A 14,773-nucleotide genomic window follows, 5' to 3' on the forward strand; every position below is an offset into this window, starting at 1 on the left:
CTCCAAAATAATATTAGTATATATAAGTTAAATAAATATACTATAATGTATAATGGGGAGATGAGTACAAATCAGGAGAGAGAAAATTGAGTAACAAAGTTTTGCTACTGAGTACAAATGAGAAAAAGTCAAAAAAAAAAAAAAAAAAAAAAAAAAGTGATCCTTACCCGCACTTTTTTTTTAGCACTTTTTTTTTATGAAAAACAAATAAACATTTAAAAATTTTAAAAAATAAACCGTTTTATTTAATTTTTTATTTAAAAAATTGACCGTTTTTTAAAATATAACCGTTTTTTCAAAATATGACCGTTATATTATTTTTTTTATACATATGATTTAGTAGTCTATTTTTTTCAAGTATTATTGTGATGATAATTTTCTAAATTATTTTTAGAAATTATTGATTTTTTTTAATTTTTTAATATAATTTATAAATATTAGTTTTATTAATTTAAACAAATTAATATAATAAAAAATAAAACAAGATTACTTGAATTATTGAATTAAAAAATATTGTATAAATTAGATGATGTGGATGGTAGGACTATACTTGAGATGGTTGGGGAATAGAGGTATAAATTGAGAGGTATAATTTATTTGTGATGTACTTGTTGATGTGACACATATTTGTGCCTATGTATAGGTACAAGAATGGGAATGCTCTAACAAGTAATTTGGTAGAGGTTTTAACCTTGTCTTCATGGTCTTCATGGGTTGACTTTATGGTGTTCGTTTTTAGTTATGATGAGACCAGTTAGTCAGCTGTCTAGGCCCATTACTTCCCTCGACCTCCTAAAATCAATAAAAAAAATATTACATTCACAAATTTAATACTATTAGTTTAATTAGTATTTAATTAAATAAATCAATTATATAGGTATAAATTGTAAATGAATATAATAAAAAAATATCATATTTATACAATTAACTCATTTAAACAGTATGTATTAATAAAATATTATTTAAATATACATATTATCAAAAATAAGTTTATTTATATCTTTTTAGTAAATTACAGTTAATTTTTTAATTTTTAATTTTTTTATTTATATATCTATTAATTAAATATTTATATATTTTCTCTTTCTTTTTTTCAATATATTAAACACTATTTTTTTTATTATTATTAAAAGTCATGTATTAAAAATTAAATAAAAAATTATTAATTTTTATTTTTGTACATATTAAATTAAATAAGAAAGAAAATTCACAAATAAATTGTTAAAATAAAAAAAAATGAAAATTTAAGAATTAAAAAAAATAAAAACGGATAAAAAAAAATTAAATAAAAAAGAAAAACTAATATTAAAATAATAAAAAATGTATAAATGAAATAAATTTAACTAATTTAATTAATAGAAAAAAAAAGAGAGAGAAAATATATTAATATTTAATTAATTAATATATAAATAAAAAAATAAAAAAATAAAAAATTAACTATACTCCACAGAAATTAAAGGAACCTATTTTTTTATAGTATATTTAAATGACTTTTTATTAGTATAGACGTCTATGTGAGTTTTTAGATAAATAAATTAGATAAATTATTAGTATTTAGTTGGAATATAAAATAAGTATAAATTATTTAAGTTTTATTATATTGTGTTTAGTTAGTGATAAAAAAAGTAATATGAAATATTGTATTAATTATTTTTAATTATTATTTTAATATTTATTTTATTGGTAGAGAATTATTAATTATATTAAATTAATATTTAATTATTATATATATATAAATATATTTATAAAATAAATAATACTATTATATATGGTTTATATTATTTTATGAGTAGTGATAGAGGGAGAGAATTTAGTGAGGGAATTTGGTGAGGGAATGACGTGGCATCACTTTCATTGGTTTGAAAATGTAAAAGTGGGAGGAAAAAGAGAAAATAGAGAAATTATTTGATTTTTTCAGCGAAGATTATGCCAGATCATTCTCTCACCAAATTCCCTCACCTAATCATTTCTCTTATTTTATATACAATTATTTATAATTTAACTTATAACTAAGGTTTTAGGTTTTAGTACTGGCCTCTTTTAAAAAAAATATAAATAAAACTTGTTTATATATTAAATAATATTTGTTTATTATTTATAAAATTTATGTATTATTATAAATATTTGTATATTTTAAAAAATAATTATTTATATAAAATAAAATATTAATGATAATAATTTTATAAAATAATATTTAAAATTAGAATGTTATAATTATAAGTTAATTTTAAAAATAAATTATATAGATATAAGTTGTTTTATTTAATAATAATATTACTTATTAATATTATTTATTAATAATGTAATATAATTTTATTTTATATATGACTGTCACTTTTTAATTAACATTATTAGCTTTTTCAAATAATTATTATATTTAATTATATATATATATATATTACATTTAAAAATTTTATACTTACAAAATATATTTTTTATTTACAGAGATAAAATATATATAAAAAAAAATATATAAAAATTAAAAAATCAAATAACAATAAGCATTTGAGTATTTATTATATTCTTTAAAATAAAATTTAATAACATTTAAATATAAATAAATATTTAATTATAGTTGATTATTATTATTATTATATTTTAAAATTTAATAAATAAATTAAGATTTTAATAATTTGATAAAAAAAAAGTTAAAAAGAGGAATATTAAATTTTATATAAACTTATACATTCTTGTAACTAACTGGTAAGATTATGTACAATATTATAACCATTTCAAAGTATAAGTTATACCTAACCTCTATCTATCTATATATATTAATCAAACAACCATCCTAATGTATTATGTATTATATAGGTATAATTATCTCTAAAGTCTTATATCCCATATATCTAAAGTCTTATATCTCATATTACACGTATAACATATAATTTAAAAAAAAAAACGGTGACACCAAAAACTTACGTGGCCAACTATGTTAGGGGATGACAATTATATCCCATATGACACGTAGCCTTATTATAGCATTTAATTAACTTAGATTATATTATTTTTTAAAATTTAAATATAAAATTATTATATGTTTACAATATAACATCTAATTTAAAAAATAAAAAAAAATGTCTATGGCACCAAAAATTTTTATGGCCAACAATGTTAAGGGATGACGATAAATATCCGTATGTCTAATACATGTGGGTACCCAAATGTTGAGTTTGGAATCGAAGATGAATAATGAAAAAGATACATGATCGAGTTCGGGATTAGGGAGTATGCGAAACACAAACTCAAACTCTACCAACTATATTAATATTAAAAAATATTTATATATTTTTTTTCTAACTATTAATATCATGTTTTACATCCCATTATTACATTCATTATAATAATTGAATCATTTACTTTTTCACACTTGCATCTATAAAAAATATATATATATATATAATTATTTTATCACACTTAATTTTCCACTTTAATCTAATTTGTTCAACATTTACAACATACTTGTATATGTAATGTTTTTAGTTTTTTATTTAATTTTTGATATGATTAGTTTTAAAGTTAGTTATTATTTAGTTATTATTTAAATTTTATTTTGTAATTTTTTTTTAATTAAATATATAAATTTACACTTTAATCGGGTAACGGAATAGAACCAAATATACCGTCAACATCGGTAGTAAAATGAAATCAGTGCCTCTCGTTTCATTACCCGATCGGATAGGTCACTATTGCCATCCCTACTTAGATCTGGAAATTTGACGAAATGACCCGACATAATTTTGAGAAATGATAAGGCTCAATAAAGTTTGCAAAAATATCTTTTTGAAAGAAAATACCTTTCGGGTGACGCGAAAGGGTATTTTTGTCTTTAGATAGACCGAAAAGGTCATTTTTATCCATTTATCATGATTTCCAAAATTATGAGATTATTAGGGTCATTTGGTCAAATTTCTCCTTATATCTGTATTGTTTTGCATACAAAATATTTAAACAATTTTATTATAAAAAAATGTAAGATATAATTAAACACTATGTGTCTAAGCCGTGTAACGTGTAAAGTATAGCCTGGATTTTATGATATTTTTTATTTTGAACGTTCCAAGCTACTTCTTTCCCCTTCAATTTTCTTAGATGACAATATAAATTAATGCCTCGACCTGATTGATAAGTGATATGGCCCTTGTAAAATTTCTAAACATTTCTGGATTTATAAACTTTGATAATATAAGATTTCATAATACTCATTCCGTCTCAAAGAGTTTTCCTCCCTCCAGTGAACTTTCTTTCCGCCGGATGAAGTTTCTTTGCCGGGGCAGAGGTAATTTTTTTGGCAAGACCCATATTTCTCTTGACAGAAGTGATCAATCAAACGAATGCATCCATTCTCTTGGACAAGGACAAGAACAAGAACAAGAAGAAGAAGCTAGAAGTAGTAGTAGTAGAAGGATTGATAAGAGATTGAAATTATGCATCAATGGCCTTGAATCTACTCTCAATTCTCAGGTCAGCCATGATGATCATTAAGCAAGTTCTGCTTAATTCTTTCAAATAAGTAATATATGATTGATTGATTGATTCTCTTTTTGCAGAGCAAATGGCTTATGGCTATATTTTTTGTTGGTTTCATCCTCTGGCGTCGTGACGGTCCTGCTTCATGGGCTGCTATTGGATCACTTGTAAACTTTGGACTGTCTAAGATCTTGAAGAAGATGTTGAACCAAGAAAGACCCGTTTCTCATTTCAACAGATCTGACCCTGGAATGCCTTCTTCCCATTCTCAGTCTATTTTCTATACATCCATATTGGCCATTATCTCAAGTAATTCATTACTTCATTTCAGATTCTTCTCAAATCTCTTTTTTCTTTGTCTAATTTGTTTATGTAATTCAACAGTGGTTCAATATCATGGATTCAATGGCTTCACCATGCTGCTCTGTCCCCTTATTTTCTCATTAGCATCCTATTTGGTAAGCAGTAGTAATGACTTTATCCATCCAAATTATGGTAACACAATTTGAACTCTTTCTATTCTACATTTGGATTTTGTTTTGCAGTCATGGCTACGAGTTTCGCATCAGCTTCACACAACCAACCAAGTCAAAGTGGGCGCAGTTATAGGAACTGCTTTCTCCATCTTCTGGCTTTGGTCATGGGATGTTTTCGTGTTAAATGCTTTTATTACTTATTCATGGGTTAGAAATGTTGTGACTTTAATGGCAGTTGGTTATTGTTTAGGCTTATTCGTTAGCTTTTCTAAGAATATCTTCAATAGAATACACAAGGCTTAACACAAAGCCTGACACGGTCCAAAAACAATATTAATCTATGTAATAAGCAGTTATAATTCAGACAAGCAAGTGTTCTTCATGTAATTCAGGAACCGAAACATCTTCCCTCACGATTCCACTATAATGTTCCCCGACAGGATCCCTAGCCTGAGCAAACAACTCCACAACTGCGGCAACTTCCCATAATACTTCTTCAAAAACCATGCAACATCAACCGCCCTTCTTCTCTTACGTGCCAAAATTGATCTTTAGATTCTTCTTCAAATCATTTGATTATGCCTTTGTAGTAGATTTAGTACATGTATACTCAATATTTCACACCAAAAATATATTGATAATTTTTTATTTTTTTTTTTATGAAAACACACATCTCACCCTTTCTATTAGTGTTATATTCAATCTTTCGGTCAACTCATTTAATTATGGTGTTTTCGGAGGCAATTTTTGGTGACGAATACCTTGTTGTCGACAATACTCATCAAAAAGCCTAATGTACTCTCCACATTATCTATTCGATTATATTTCACGTTTTTTCCAGTTTCCCTCTCAACCGAGGCTTGAAACACTTTGAATGTGTCTAGAACTTGATCTTTTGTCTTCAATGTATATTCTCAAACTTTTCGGAAATATTCATCAATGAAGGTTACAAAATAGTATACACCACAAAATAATCTGAACTTCATTGACCCACATACATAAGAATACACCAAGTCTAATAATTCTAACTTTCTTTTCGAATCAGATGATCTAAATGACATTCGTCATCGTTTTTCAGCCAAACAATCTAGACATCTTTTCAAATGCATATTTGAAACCCCACATAGCGCATCTTTTTAGCCAACATAGTTAAGCATTTCTCGCTAATATGAGCCAAACGTTTGTGCCACAACTTAAAAGATTAATCAATTTCACAAGTGTTAATGTAACTTTTAGATATTTCTGAACGAGCAATATACAAATTTGAAAGTCTATTATCTTTAGCAATAACCATTTATCCCATTTTAAACATACATTCACCACTAGAAAAAAATTTACAGAAACCTTCATCATTCAATTTTCCAATCGATAAAAGATTGAAGCAAATATCAAGAATATGTTTAACCTCTTTTAGAACAAGAGTGGTGTCATTAAACAACTCAGCACAATCATTACCAATTGAAATCATTTTAGCTGAACGGTTTTCCAAAGTAACCTTGTTTGGCGTTCACTTTCCCAAACTAACTTAATTTGTTCATTCATTCTCAAACTAACTTAGTTTACTATTCAAACTCAGTTTTATTTATTTTTTATTTTTTTTACATTTAAAAATTATTATATATAAAGTTTATATTTTGATATATATTTTAAATTATTATTTATATAAACTAAATTATTTATATTTTGATATATATTTATTAGAATGTTAAAGGGAATATTTATTATATATATAAATAATAATGGATTTGTAAATATATATATATATATATATATATTAAAATATAAATAATTAAATTTATAAAAAATAATCAAATTTAAATTATATATCAAAATATAAATAATTAAATTTATAAAAATAATAATTTAAAATATAAATAATTTAAGGAAAAAAGCTCACTTAGACGTATGTACTTGTACAACTAGCTCACTTAGACGTATATACTAATAAAAGTTCATTCAAACATATGTACTATCAAAAATTGGCTCATTTAGCCTCTTTTAGTAACCATGGTTAACTTTTATTTTTAAATTTATATATTTATTAATTAAATATTAATATATTTTCTCTCTCCTTCTTTTTCATTAATTAAACCAGGTAATTTATTTTATTCTTAATTTATTTTATTATTTTAATATTAATTTTCTTTTATATGTTATCTTCCTTTACTTTATTAGTTTTTATTTGGCTTAAATTCTTATTTTTGAAAAATATTTAACAATTTATTTGTAAATTTTATATTTTACTGGAATATTTTTTTGAATAATTTTTTCTTATTTTATTTAATATAAACAAAAATGAAATTAATAATTTTTTATTTAATTTTTATTCACGACTTATAGTAGGTGCATTGTTTTGTCTAATATTTGATTATTACTTTTTTGGGTTTATTCAATTTTTAATTTTTAATTAATTTATTTTTGTGTTGAAGAATTTTTATTGTTGAAAGGATTTTCATTGTTGAAATGATTTTCATTGTTAGGATCAAACAATTTTAAAATAATTAATAATCTATGTGAATATAAGAAAAAAATATAAGAAAGAAGAAAAAATATAAAGTTAAAATAATTAATGATGAATACTCATATATATATATATATATATATATAATTAAAATAAAATAATTAATAATAAATGCTCATATAGAAATAATAAAAAAGATAAAAAAAAATAGAGAGTTCATTTATTTATTAGTAATAAATGAAAAGGAAAGAGAGAGAAAATATATTAATATTTAATTAATAAATATATAAATTTAAAAATAAAAGTTAACCATGGTTAGGCTAAATGAGCCAATTTTTGATAGTACATATGTTTAAATGATCTTTTATTATTACATACGTTTAAGTGAGCTAGTTGTACAAGTACATACGTCTAAGCGAGCTTTTTTCCATAATTTAATTTATATAAATAATAATTTAAATTATATATCAAAATATAAATAATTTAGTTTATATATAATGAATTTTAAATGTAAAAAGAATAAATAAATAAATAAAACTGAGTTTGAATAGTAAACTAGGTTAGTTTGGGATTGAATGAACAAACTATGTTAGTTTGGAAAAGTGAACGCCAAACAAGGTTACTTTGGGAAACCATCCCATTTTTGTTTGACCAGTATTGTCTATACGAGCAATATTAAAATTTTCAGCCTCATATGTTGAAAAAAATTCTCGTCGTGATGTAGCATGAGTAAAAACACTATTATCTACAATCTAGTCCATCTCATCACAAGATACATTAATATTCTTAACATCATTGTAAATAATAGTAAAGAAATCATTAACAATAACAACATTATCATGATTTTTACCTTCTTTGTGGTTGGAAATAGTGGTTGTGTTTTGATTTTTATTATTGTTCTCCTTCTTAAATTTAGAACAATGATGACACTCAATATTTGTCTACTTATTAGAAGTCCCACGAAATTTGCTATGATTACTTACATCTCGTCATTATTTCTTCCCCTGAATTCTGTAACTAAGAAATCGGATTGTAAGAACAGTCTTGTGTCTTTCGTCTCACATCTTTATTCAACACTATTTTTTTACTAAATCCATTGAAATAACATCATCTAGAGCATAATTGGACAAAGTTGTTCTAAAAGTTTCAAATAAGTTAGGCAGAGTACGAAGTAAACATAAGCATTGTATCTCATCATCAAAGTTGAGTTTCATTGCTTACAATTGATTAATAATTCTCACAAAAGTATTTGAGTGATTAGTTATCGGAGAACCAAATTAATAATTTAAGGACATTAGTTGTTTTTATCAAAAACAACTTGTTATTACATGTTTTTCTCTCATACAATCCTTCAAAAGTTTAGTCCAAAGAGTACAAGCATCAATACTAGTGATTACATGGTTCTAACATTGTCATCAACTCATTGACGCATATGACCACATATTTGTCTGTGCAAAAAATTTCAATCATCCACAATTTTTTTTGTAGGATTAACTAAAGAGAACACTAGTAAATGATATTTTTTTTCACATATATCAAATTTTCCATTTTAGCCCTCCAGATATTATAATTAGAGTCATTCAAGTTCATCATTCTGAATGTGTTAGTCTTCATCCTTATACTCAAATAAAAAATCAGGTTCTTGTACAACTTTGATGATAAAATGTATTTTTCAAAATATATAATATTTTCCCAATTAATTGTGTATAAGATGAGTAAAACATTATCAAATTGAATCGACAATTCAACATAAGTTTTTAGCGTGGAAAAACATATCTTCAAATCTAAAATAAAATAAAAAAAATTACTAGACCTAAACATTCCACTTAACAATTTACTATCATCAACAAGGTTACAAATAAGAGTTCATTCTAGATATAACCAAATTAGAATTTAATCAATTTTATCAAGATCACACAATTACAATCTTGACAAATAACAACTAAAAATAAGAAAGAGCAAGATCAACCAAGCATAACGATTCAGTAATTTTGGTTTTTTATTGGATTGACATAGAAGTTTCAAAATACAGATTTTTACCGTTTAGAACGTAGTCACAGAAATAAGCAACAAACTGCCAAAGTTTGAAGTCAATCAAACAGTGCAAACTCTGATAAACAAAATCTTCTCTAGCTGCTACCTCAAACTTTTGAATTTATTTTTTTCTTTTCACTTTCTGTTGTTATGCAAAACCCACTGAAAACTTAAATAAAAAATAATATCTCTTTACATTATATACTTCGGGCCTAAATAAAGCTCACACCAAATTTGGTCACTTTAATTAGGAGGACAAAACCCAACACGAATAGAGTTGTGGGGTCTTGATCTTTTAGGTGGAGAAGGAGTTGTGGCGCCAAGACAGAATCGTTGATGGAAGTGTATTGGAGATAGAATTAGCGCGCGATAGAAAGCGAGTCTTATTGGGTGTAAAAACAAAACTAATAAAAGAGAAAAAAAAAAAAAAGTGATTTGTCATTAAAATAGTTGTAAATTAATTTTTATTTATTTATAAATGACAAATAAATAATTAATTAACGGACATTTAAAATGGTTAAGATATTATCAGTTTTATACAACTTTAATAAAAAAAAGTTTCAAATTTTGAGGTTTGAAATAATAGTTTCGGGATAGAGTAGCCTTAATTAATATTTGATTTTTCGGCCAAAAGCAATATATAGTCATAATTAATTAATTATATATTTTTGAAAAGAATTTTTTTATTGAAATCCTAATAAAAAAAACGATTTTCTATTGAAGCAATTTCCATTCCAGATTTATCAAATATTATTAGTTTGGTTATAAGAGATTCCATTTAATATTCTCAATTTTCACCTTCTCCAAAATAATAGATAATATTATATGGTTAAACAAATAATAGGAAAATAAAATTAACAAGCGTGTGCTCTTAACTTTGTGGTCATCCCTCACCTCCACGTGTCCTCCTAAAATAAAATTAAAAAACTTCTAAGTTTTGAATTTGATAATATTTAATTCATTAGAAGACTAACAAAGAAAATTTGTTTGGAACCTTTAATTATTTCGATAGTTTACTTTTAGTTCTTAAATTATTTTTTAAAACAAATCGCTCCTTCAACTTTTAAAAATGTCATCAATGATTTTTCCGTCAACATTTTTGTTAAATATAACGGGTTTAAGATTAAAATATTATTTTTTATATATTATCTTCGATCATTATTTTATATATACATATATAATTATTAAGTCGATTATATATATATATATTATTAATTTTTATATTTATATAATTATTAATTTTTTTATATAATATATAGATAAAATATATATATTATTTATTTTTATAAAATAATTTGAAGGTTAGAAGTAACTGAGCAGTTGGAAAGTCACCATTACTTTTAGTCTTCAAATTATTTTTTAAAAATATATTATATAAATATATATATATTTATATATATAAATTAATGATTAAAAATAATATATATAAATTATTTTTAAACTTTTTTTTATAGATATAGATAAAAATAAATAATATATATTTTATCTATATATGAAATATTTAATAATTATATTATTATATAAAAATTAATGATAATATATATAAACATTTAATAATTATATATATAAAAATAAAAATAATGATTAATGATAATATATATAAAAAAAATTATTTTAAGCTTAAGCAGTTATATTTAACTAAAAAGTTGACGGAATAGTTATTAGAATGGACGATTTATTTTAAAAAATAATTTAAGAGTTAAAAATGAACATCAAAATAATTAGAGGGTTTATCCTTCATTTAAATATAAAATTTCCAATATGTTTAAAAAATGGTTTCCTCTTTCGTTCGTTCCAAGTGGTTCATCTCCGAGAGATTATCTCCCTCCGGTCAACTCTCTTGCCGACGGTGGAATTCTTTTGACCAGACCCATGTTGTTGCTTCTCTCGTAAGTGATAAATCAATGACACAAACAAAGAGATTTGGGTTAGTTAATTTAACAAGAATTATGTGTCTAAGCCACGTGTAAGTATGTATGTATGGTCTGGATTTTAAGATATTATTCTCATTAGTTTTCTTCCATGCTCCTTCAATATAAATTAATGCTTCTTGCCCTCGACCTGACCTGATATGATCCTTTAATATAAATTTAAAAACTTTGATAACATTTCATACTACAATAGTTTTGAACTCTCTTGCCACATGATGAAGTTTCTTTGCCGGGGCAGAGGTGGTGTTTTTGACAAGACTCATATTTCTCTTGACAGAAGAACTGATCAATCAAACGAATGCATCCATTCTCTTGGACAAGGACAAGAACAAGAACTAGAAGTAGTAGTAGTAGAAGGATTGATAAGAGATTGAAATTATGCATCAATGGCCTTGAATCTACTCTCAATTCTCAGGTCAGCGATGATGATCATTAAGCATGTTCTGCTTAATTCTTTCAAATAAGTAATATGATTGATTGATTGATTTGATTCTCTTTTTGCAGAGCAAATGGCTTATGGCTATATTTTTTGTTGGTTTCATCCTCTGGCGTCGCGACGGTCCTGCTTCATGGGCTGCTATTGGATCACTTGTAAACTTTGGACTGTCTAAGATCTTGAAGAAGATGTTGAACCAAGAAAGACCCGTTTCTCATTTCAACAGATCTGACCCTGGAATGCCTTCTTCCCATTCTCAATCCATTTTCTACACATCCACATTGGCCATTATCTCAAGTAATTCATTACTTCATTTCAGATTCATCTCATATCTCTTTCTGCTTTGTCTAATTAGTTTATGTAATTGAACAGTGGTTCAATACCAAGGATTCAATGGCTTCACCATGCTGCTCTGTCCCCTTATTTTCTCATTAGGATCCTATTTGGTAAGCAGTACTAATGACTTCATCCATCCAAATTATGGTAACACAATTTGAACTCTTTCTATTCTACATTTGGATTTTGTTTTGCAGTCATGGCTACGAGTTTCGCATCAGCTTCACACAATCAACCAAGTCAAAGTGGGCGCGGTTATAGGAACAGCTTTCTCCATCTTCTGGCTTTGGTCATGGGATGTTTTCGTGTTGAATGCTTTTATTACTTATTCATGGGTTAGAAATGTTGTTACTTTAGTGGCAGTTGGTTATTGTTTAGGCTTATTCCTTAACTTTTCTAAGAATATCTTCAATAGAATACACAAGGCTTAACACAAAGCCTGACACGGTCCAAAAACAATATTAATCTATGTAATAAGCAGTTATAATTCAGACAAGCAAGTGTTCTTCATGTAATTCAGGAACCGAAACATCTTCCCTCATGATTCTACTATAATGTTCTCCGACAGGAGCCCCAGCCTGAGCAAACAACTCCACAACCGCAGGCAACTTCCCATAATACTTCTTCAAACCATCCACCATCAACCGGCCTTCTTCTCTAACGTGCCAAACATAAACAGGAGGAACAACATCATCTACGGTTGCTTCCTGCCAAGCATGTTGCCCAGCCCTCATCTGATGCTTATACCTTTGACAATCCCTTACTCTATGCCCCTTTGATCCAACTTGAACCTCAAAACAATAACCGCATGTCTGAACACCATACGCATTCATCAGCTTCATAGCTCCTCTCCTCATTCTCTCCCATGCCCACATTCCTTCACACGCAAACCCTGCCCCACCATTTTCACACCATTATTATTAATACCCATCAAGCATTTTTCAAACAACAACAAAAAAAATTACCTTTCATTGAGGACTTCTCCATTTCTCTACGATTCTTCTTTCTTTTGTTCAAAAAACTAGTAGTATCTTTCTCCGATGAATCTTCTTTGGGAAATCGTCGCTCAAAGTCCAACATCCTTCCAGCAACACGATATACAGGGAAAGATCTTCTCCTTGTCGGGTACTCAGGGATATCAAGACCAGCCTGAATACACAATTCGACAATTGCAGGAACTCTATCCACTTGGAGTCGCTCCTCGTGAGAAACGGCTCTCCCCAGCCTGTCATAGAGATGGAAGGATTCCACTAGAGGCAAGACTTGTTCGATTCCGCCTATAGTCCAGTCGTGCTCTTTATTTGTGCATGTTTTTATATTATGTGGAGGGTGACCCACATGAACTTCTTCACACGATCTGCATAGATAATAATAACAATAATTGTAACTTTACCCCCAAGTATTAAGTTCATATTAAATCCATATATGAATTACCTGCATGTATATATGATAACAGTGGGGGCAACTTTTGAGACACTAGCGGATAATAAAGATCTGGCGGAGAAAACCTCGTGAGCAACTGGAATAAGTTCTTTAACCAGTAGACCATTTTCAGGAGGATGCAATAGTACTTCTTGAATCACATTTCTCTCTTGCTTCTCCAATCTGGATTTGCGCTTAAGTTCAGTTATTCTAGTCACCAATGACTTACGCTCAAACTTTCTAAGCTTCCTTGGAAGCTCTGAACAACCCAATTCAGATGGAAACTGGGCATTAAGGTTTGGGACAGAGTTCTTGATAAGGCTGGTGAGTTTCTTAATAGACATGCTGCACCAAATCCACTGTGTTCTAGATCTGAATAGTTAAGAAAAAATCTATATCAAAAACTAAATAGAATGCATAACTACGAATTGAATCCTAAGCATGATCACGATATCAAGTCCACTTTATTTATTTAACTGAAATCAAGGTGCTTAGGCCATGCTAGAAATTAAAAAGAAACCAAAATCAGTTTTAAGAAATTTCAGAAAACACTTAGAAAACAGTTTTTGATTCAACTTCTTAATCACTTTTCTCACAATTTGCCTAAACAAGTGACCTCAAGAAAATTACCTAATCTACGTTAATATCTTGCAAAAGTGGACAGCAGGCTGCCCAAGAACAGGGTTGCAACATGTTTTGACCATTTTCGACATCTCTTTGTGTCCAAATGCCATGATGGTTTTCATGGTCCAAATGCCATTTTCAGAAATTTTACTAATTCTTTATTTTTAGCAAATTGAACTCCAATCTATCTAAATAACATACTGAACTTCACTTTAACGAATAAACACAAGAATCTACATAACTCAAACAACTTTCAAAGTCAAATAATCATCATTTGAATACCATTACATTAACTGGAACAACTAGGAATTTTCAAAATTCTTCCCAAATCCTATACATGGGTTCTTGGTTTATCCTAGCACAATTAAATACAACAAATTAACCTAGCTAGCTAGGGATTAAAAGTCTTACAAGGACCAAACTTCAGCTCAAAAATCTATCCAACGGGACGCTGCTACCAACCAATTCCTTCTGATTAGCTTCAACTTCTTCCCGTCTGCTCTCCTCCAAACTGCTACAATGAAGATGGAATAAGGCAGTTTTGAAAAATCGGGGCCCTTTTGAAGGTCATATTCTTCTCCTT

At 26.9% G+C, this 14,773-nt stretch overlaps 2 protein-coding genes and 1 pseudogene across 2 annotated transcripts; 2 read left to right on the top strand and 1 right to left on the bottom strand.

Moving 5' to 3' along the window:
• The first annotated feature begins 4,134 nt into the window (after positions 1–4,134).
• LOC124939597 (lipid phosphate phosphatase epsilon 2, chloroplastic-like) lies at positions 4,135–5,472 on the top strand. The gene is made up of 4 exons (XM_047480058.1): positions 4,135–4,464; positions 4,551–4,779; positions 4,855–4,928; positions 5,016–5,472. Exons 1-4 carry the CDS (start codon positions 4,135–4,137, stop codon positions 5,247–5,249), a joined length of 867 nt encoding a protein of 288 aa, XP_047336014.1. The 3' UTR covers positions 5,250–5,472.
• Positions 5,473–11,706: 6,234 nt separating this feature from the next.
• Positions 11,707–13,095, top strand: LOC124938278 (annotated as a pseudogene).
• On the bottom strand, positions 12,596–14,737 carry LOC124938276 (APO protein 3, mitochondrial-like). Its single transcript, XM_047478695.1, has 4 exons — positions 14,602–14,737; positions 13,579–13,938; positions 13,110–13,501; positions 12,596–13,036 (listed from the first exon to the last, which is right to left on the bottom strand). Exons 2-4 carry the CDS (start codon positions 13,908–13,910, stop codon positions 12,633–12,635), a joined length of 1,128 nt encoding a protein of 375 aa, XP_047334651.1. The 5' UTR covers positions 13,911–13,938; positions 14,602–14,737; the 3' UTR covers positions 12,596–12,632.
• Positions 14,738–14,773: the final 36 nt, after the last annotated feature.

The sequence above is a fragment of the Impatiens glandulifera genome, chromosome 5 (assembly GCF_907164915.1).
Source record: "Impatiens glandulifera chromosome 5, dImpGla2.1, whole genome shotgun sequence".
NCBI classification, from domain to species: Eukaryota; Viridiplantae; Streptophyta; class Magnoliopsida; order Ericales; family Balsaminaceae; genus Impatiens; species Impatiens glandulifera.

Excerpts from the sequence above, each read along its gene's own strand:
- LOC124939597 (XM_047480058.1), top strand. The coding sequence starts at position 4,135 with ATGGCCCTTGTAAAATTTCTAAACATTTCTGGATTTATAAACTTTGAT. Across the intron at positions 4,465-4,550 it reads AATCTACTCTCAATTCTCAG|AGCAAATGGCTTATGGCTAT; the intron begins GTCAGCCATGAT and ends CTCTTTTTGCAG. Across the intron at positions 4,929-5,015 it reads TCTCATTAGCATCCTATTTG|TCATGGCTACGAGTTTCGCA; the intron begins GTAAGCAGTAGT and ends TTTGTTTTGCAG.
- LOC124938276 (XM_047478695.1), bottom strand. The coding sequence starts at position 13,910 with ATGTCTATTAAGAAACTCACCAGCCTTATCAAGAACTCTGTCCCAAAC. Across the intron at positions 13,502-13,578 it reads GTTATCATATATACATGCAG|ATCGTGTGAAGAAGTTCATG; the intron begins GTAATTCATATA and ends TTATCTATGCAG. Across the intron at positions 13,037-13,109 it reads GGAGAAGTCCTCAATGAAAG|GGTTTGCGTGTGAAGGAATG; the intron begins GTAATTTTTTTT and ends ATGGTGGGGCAG.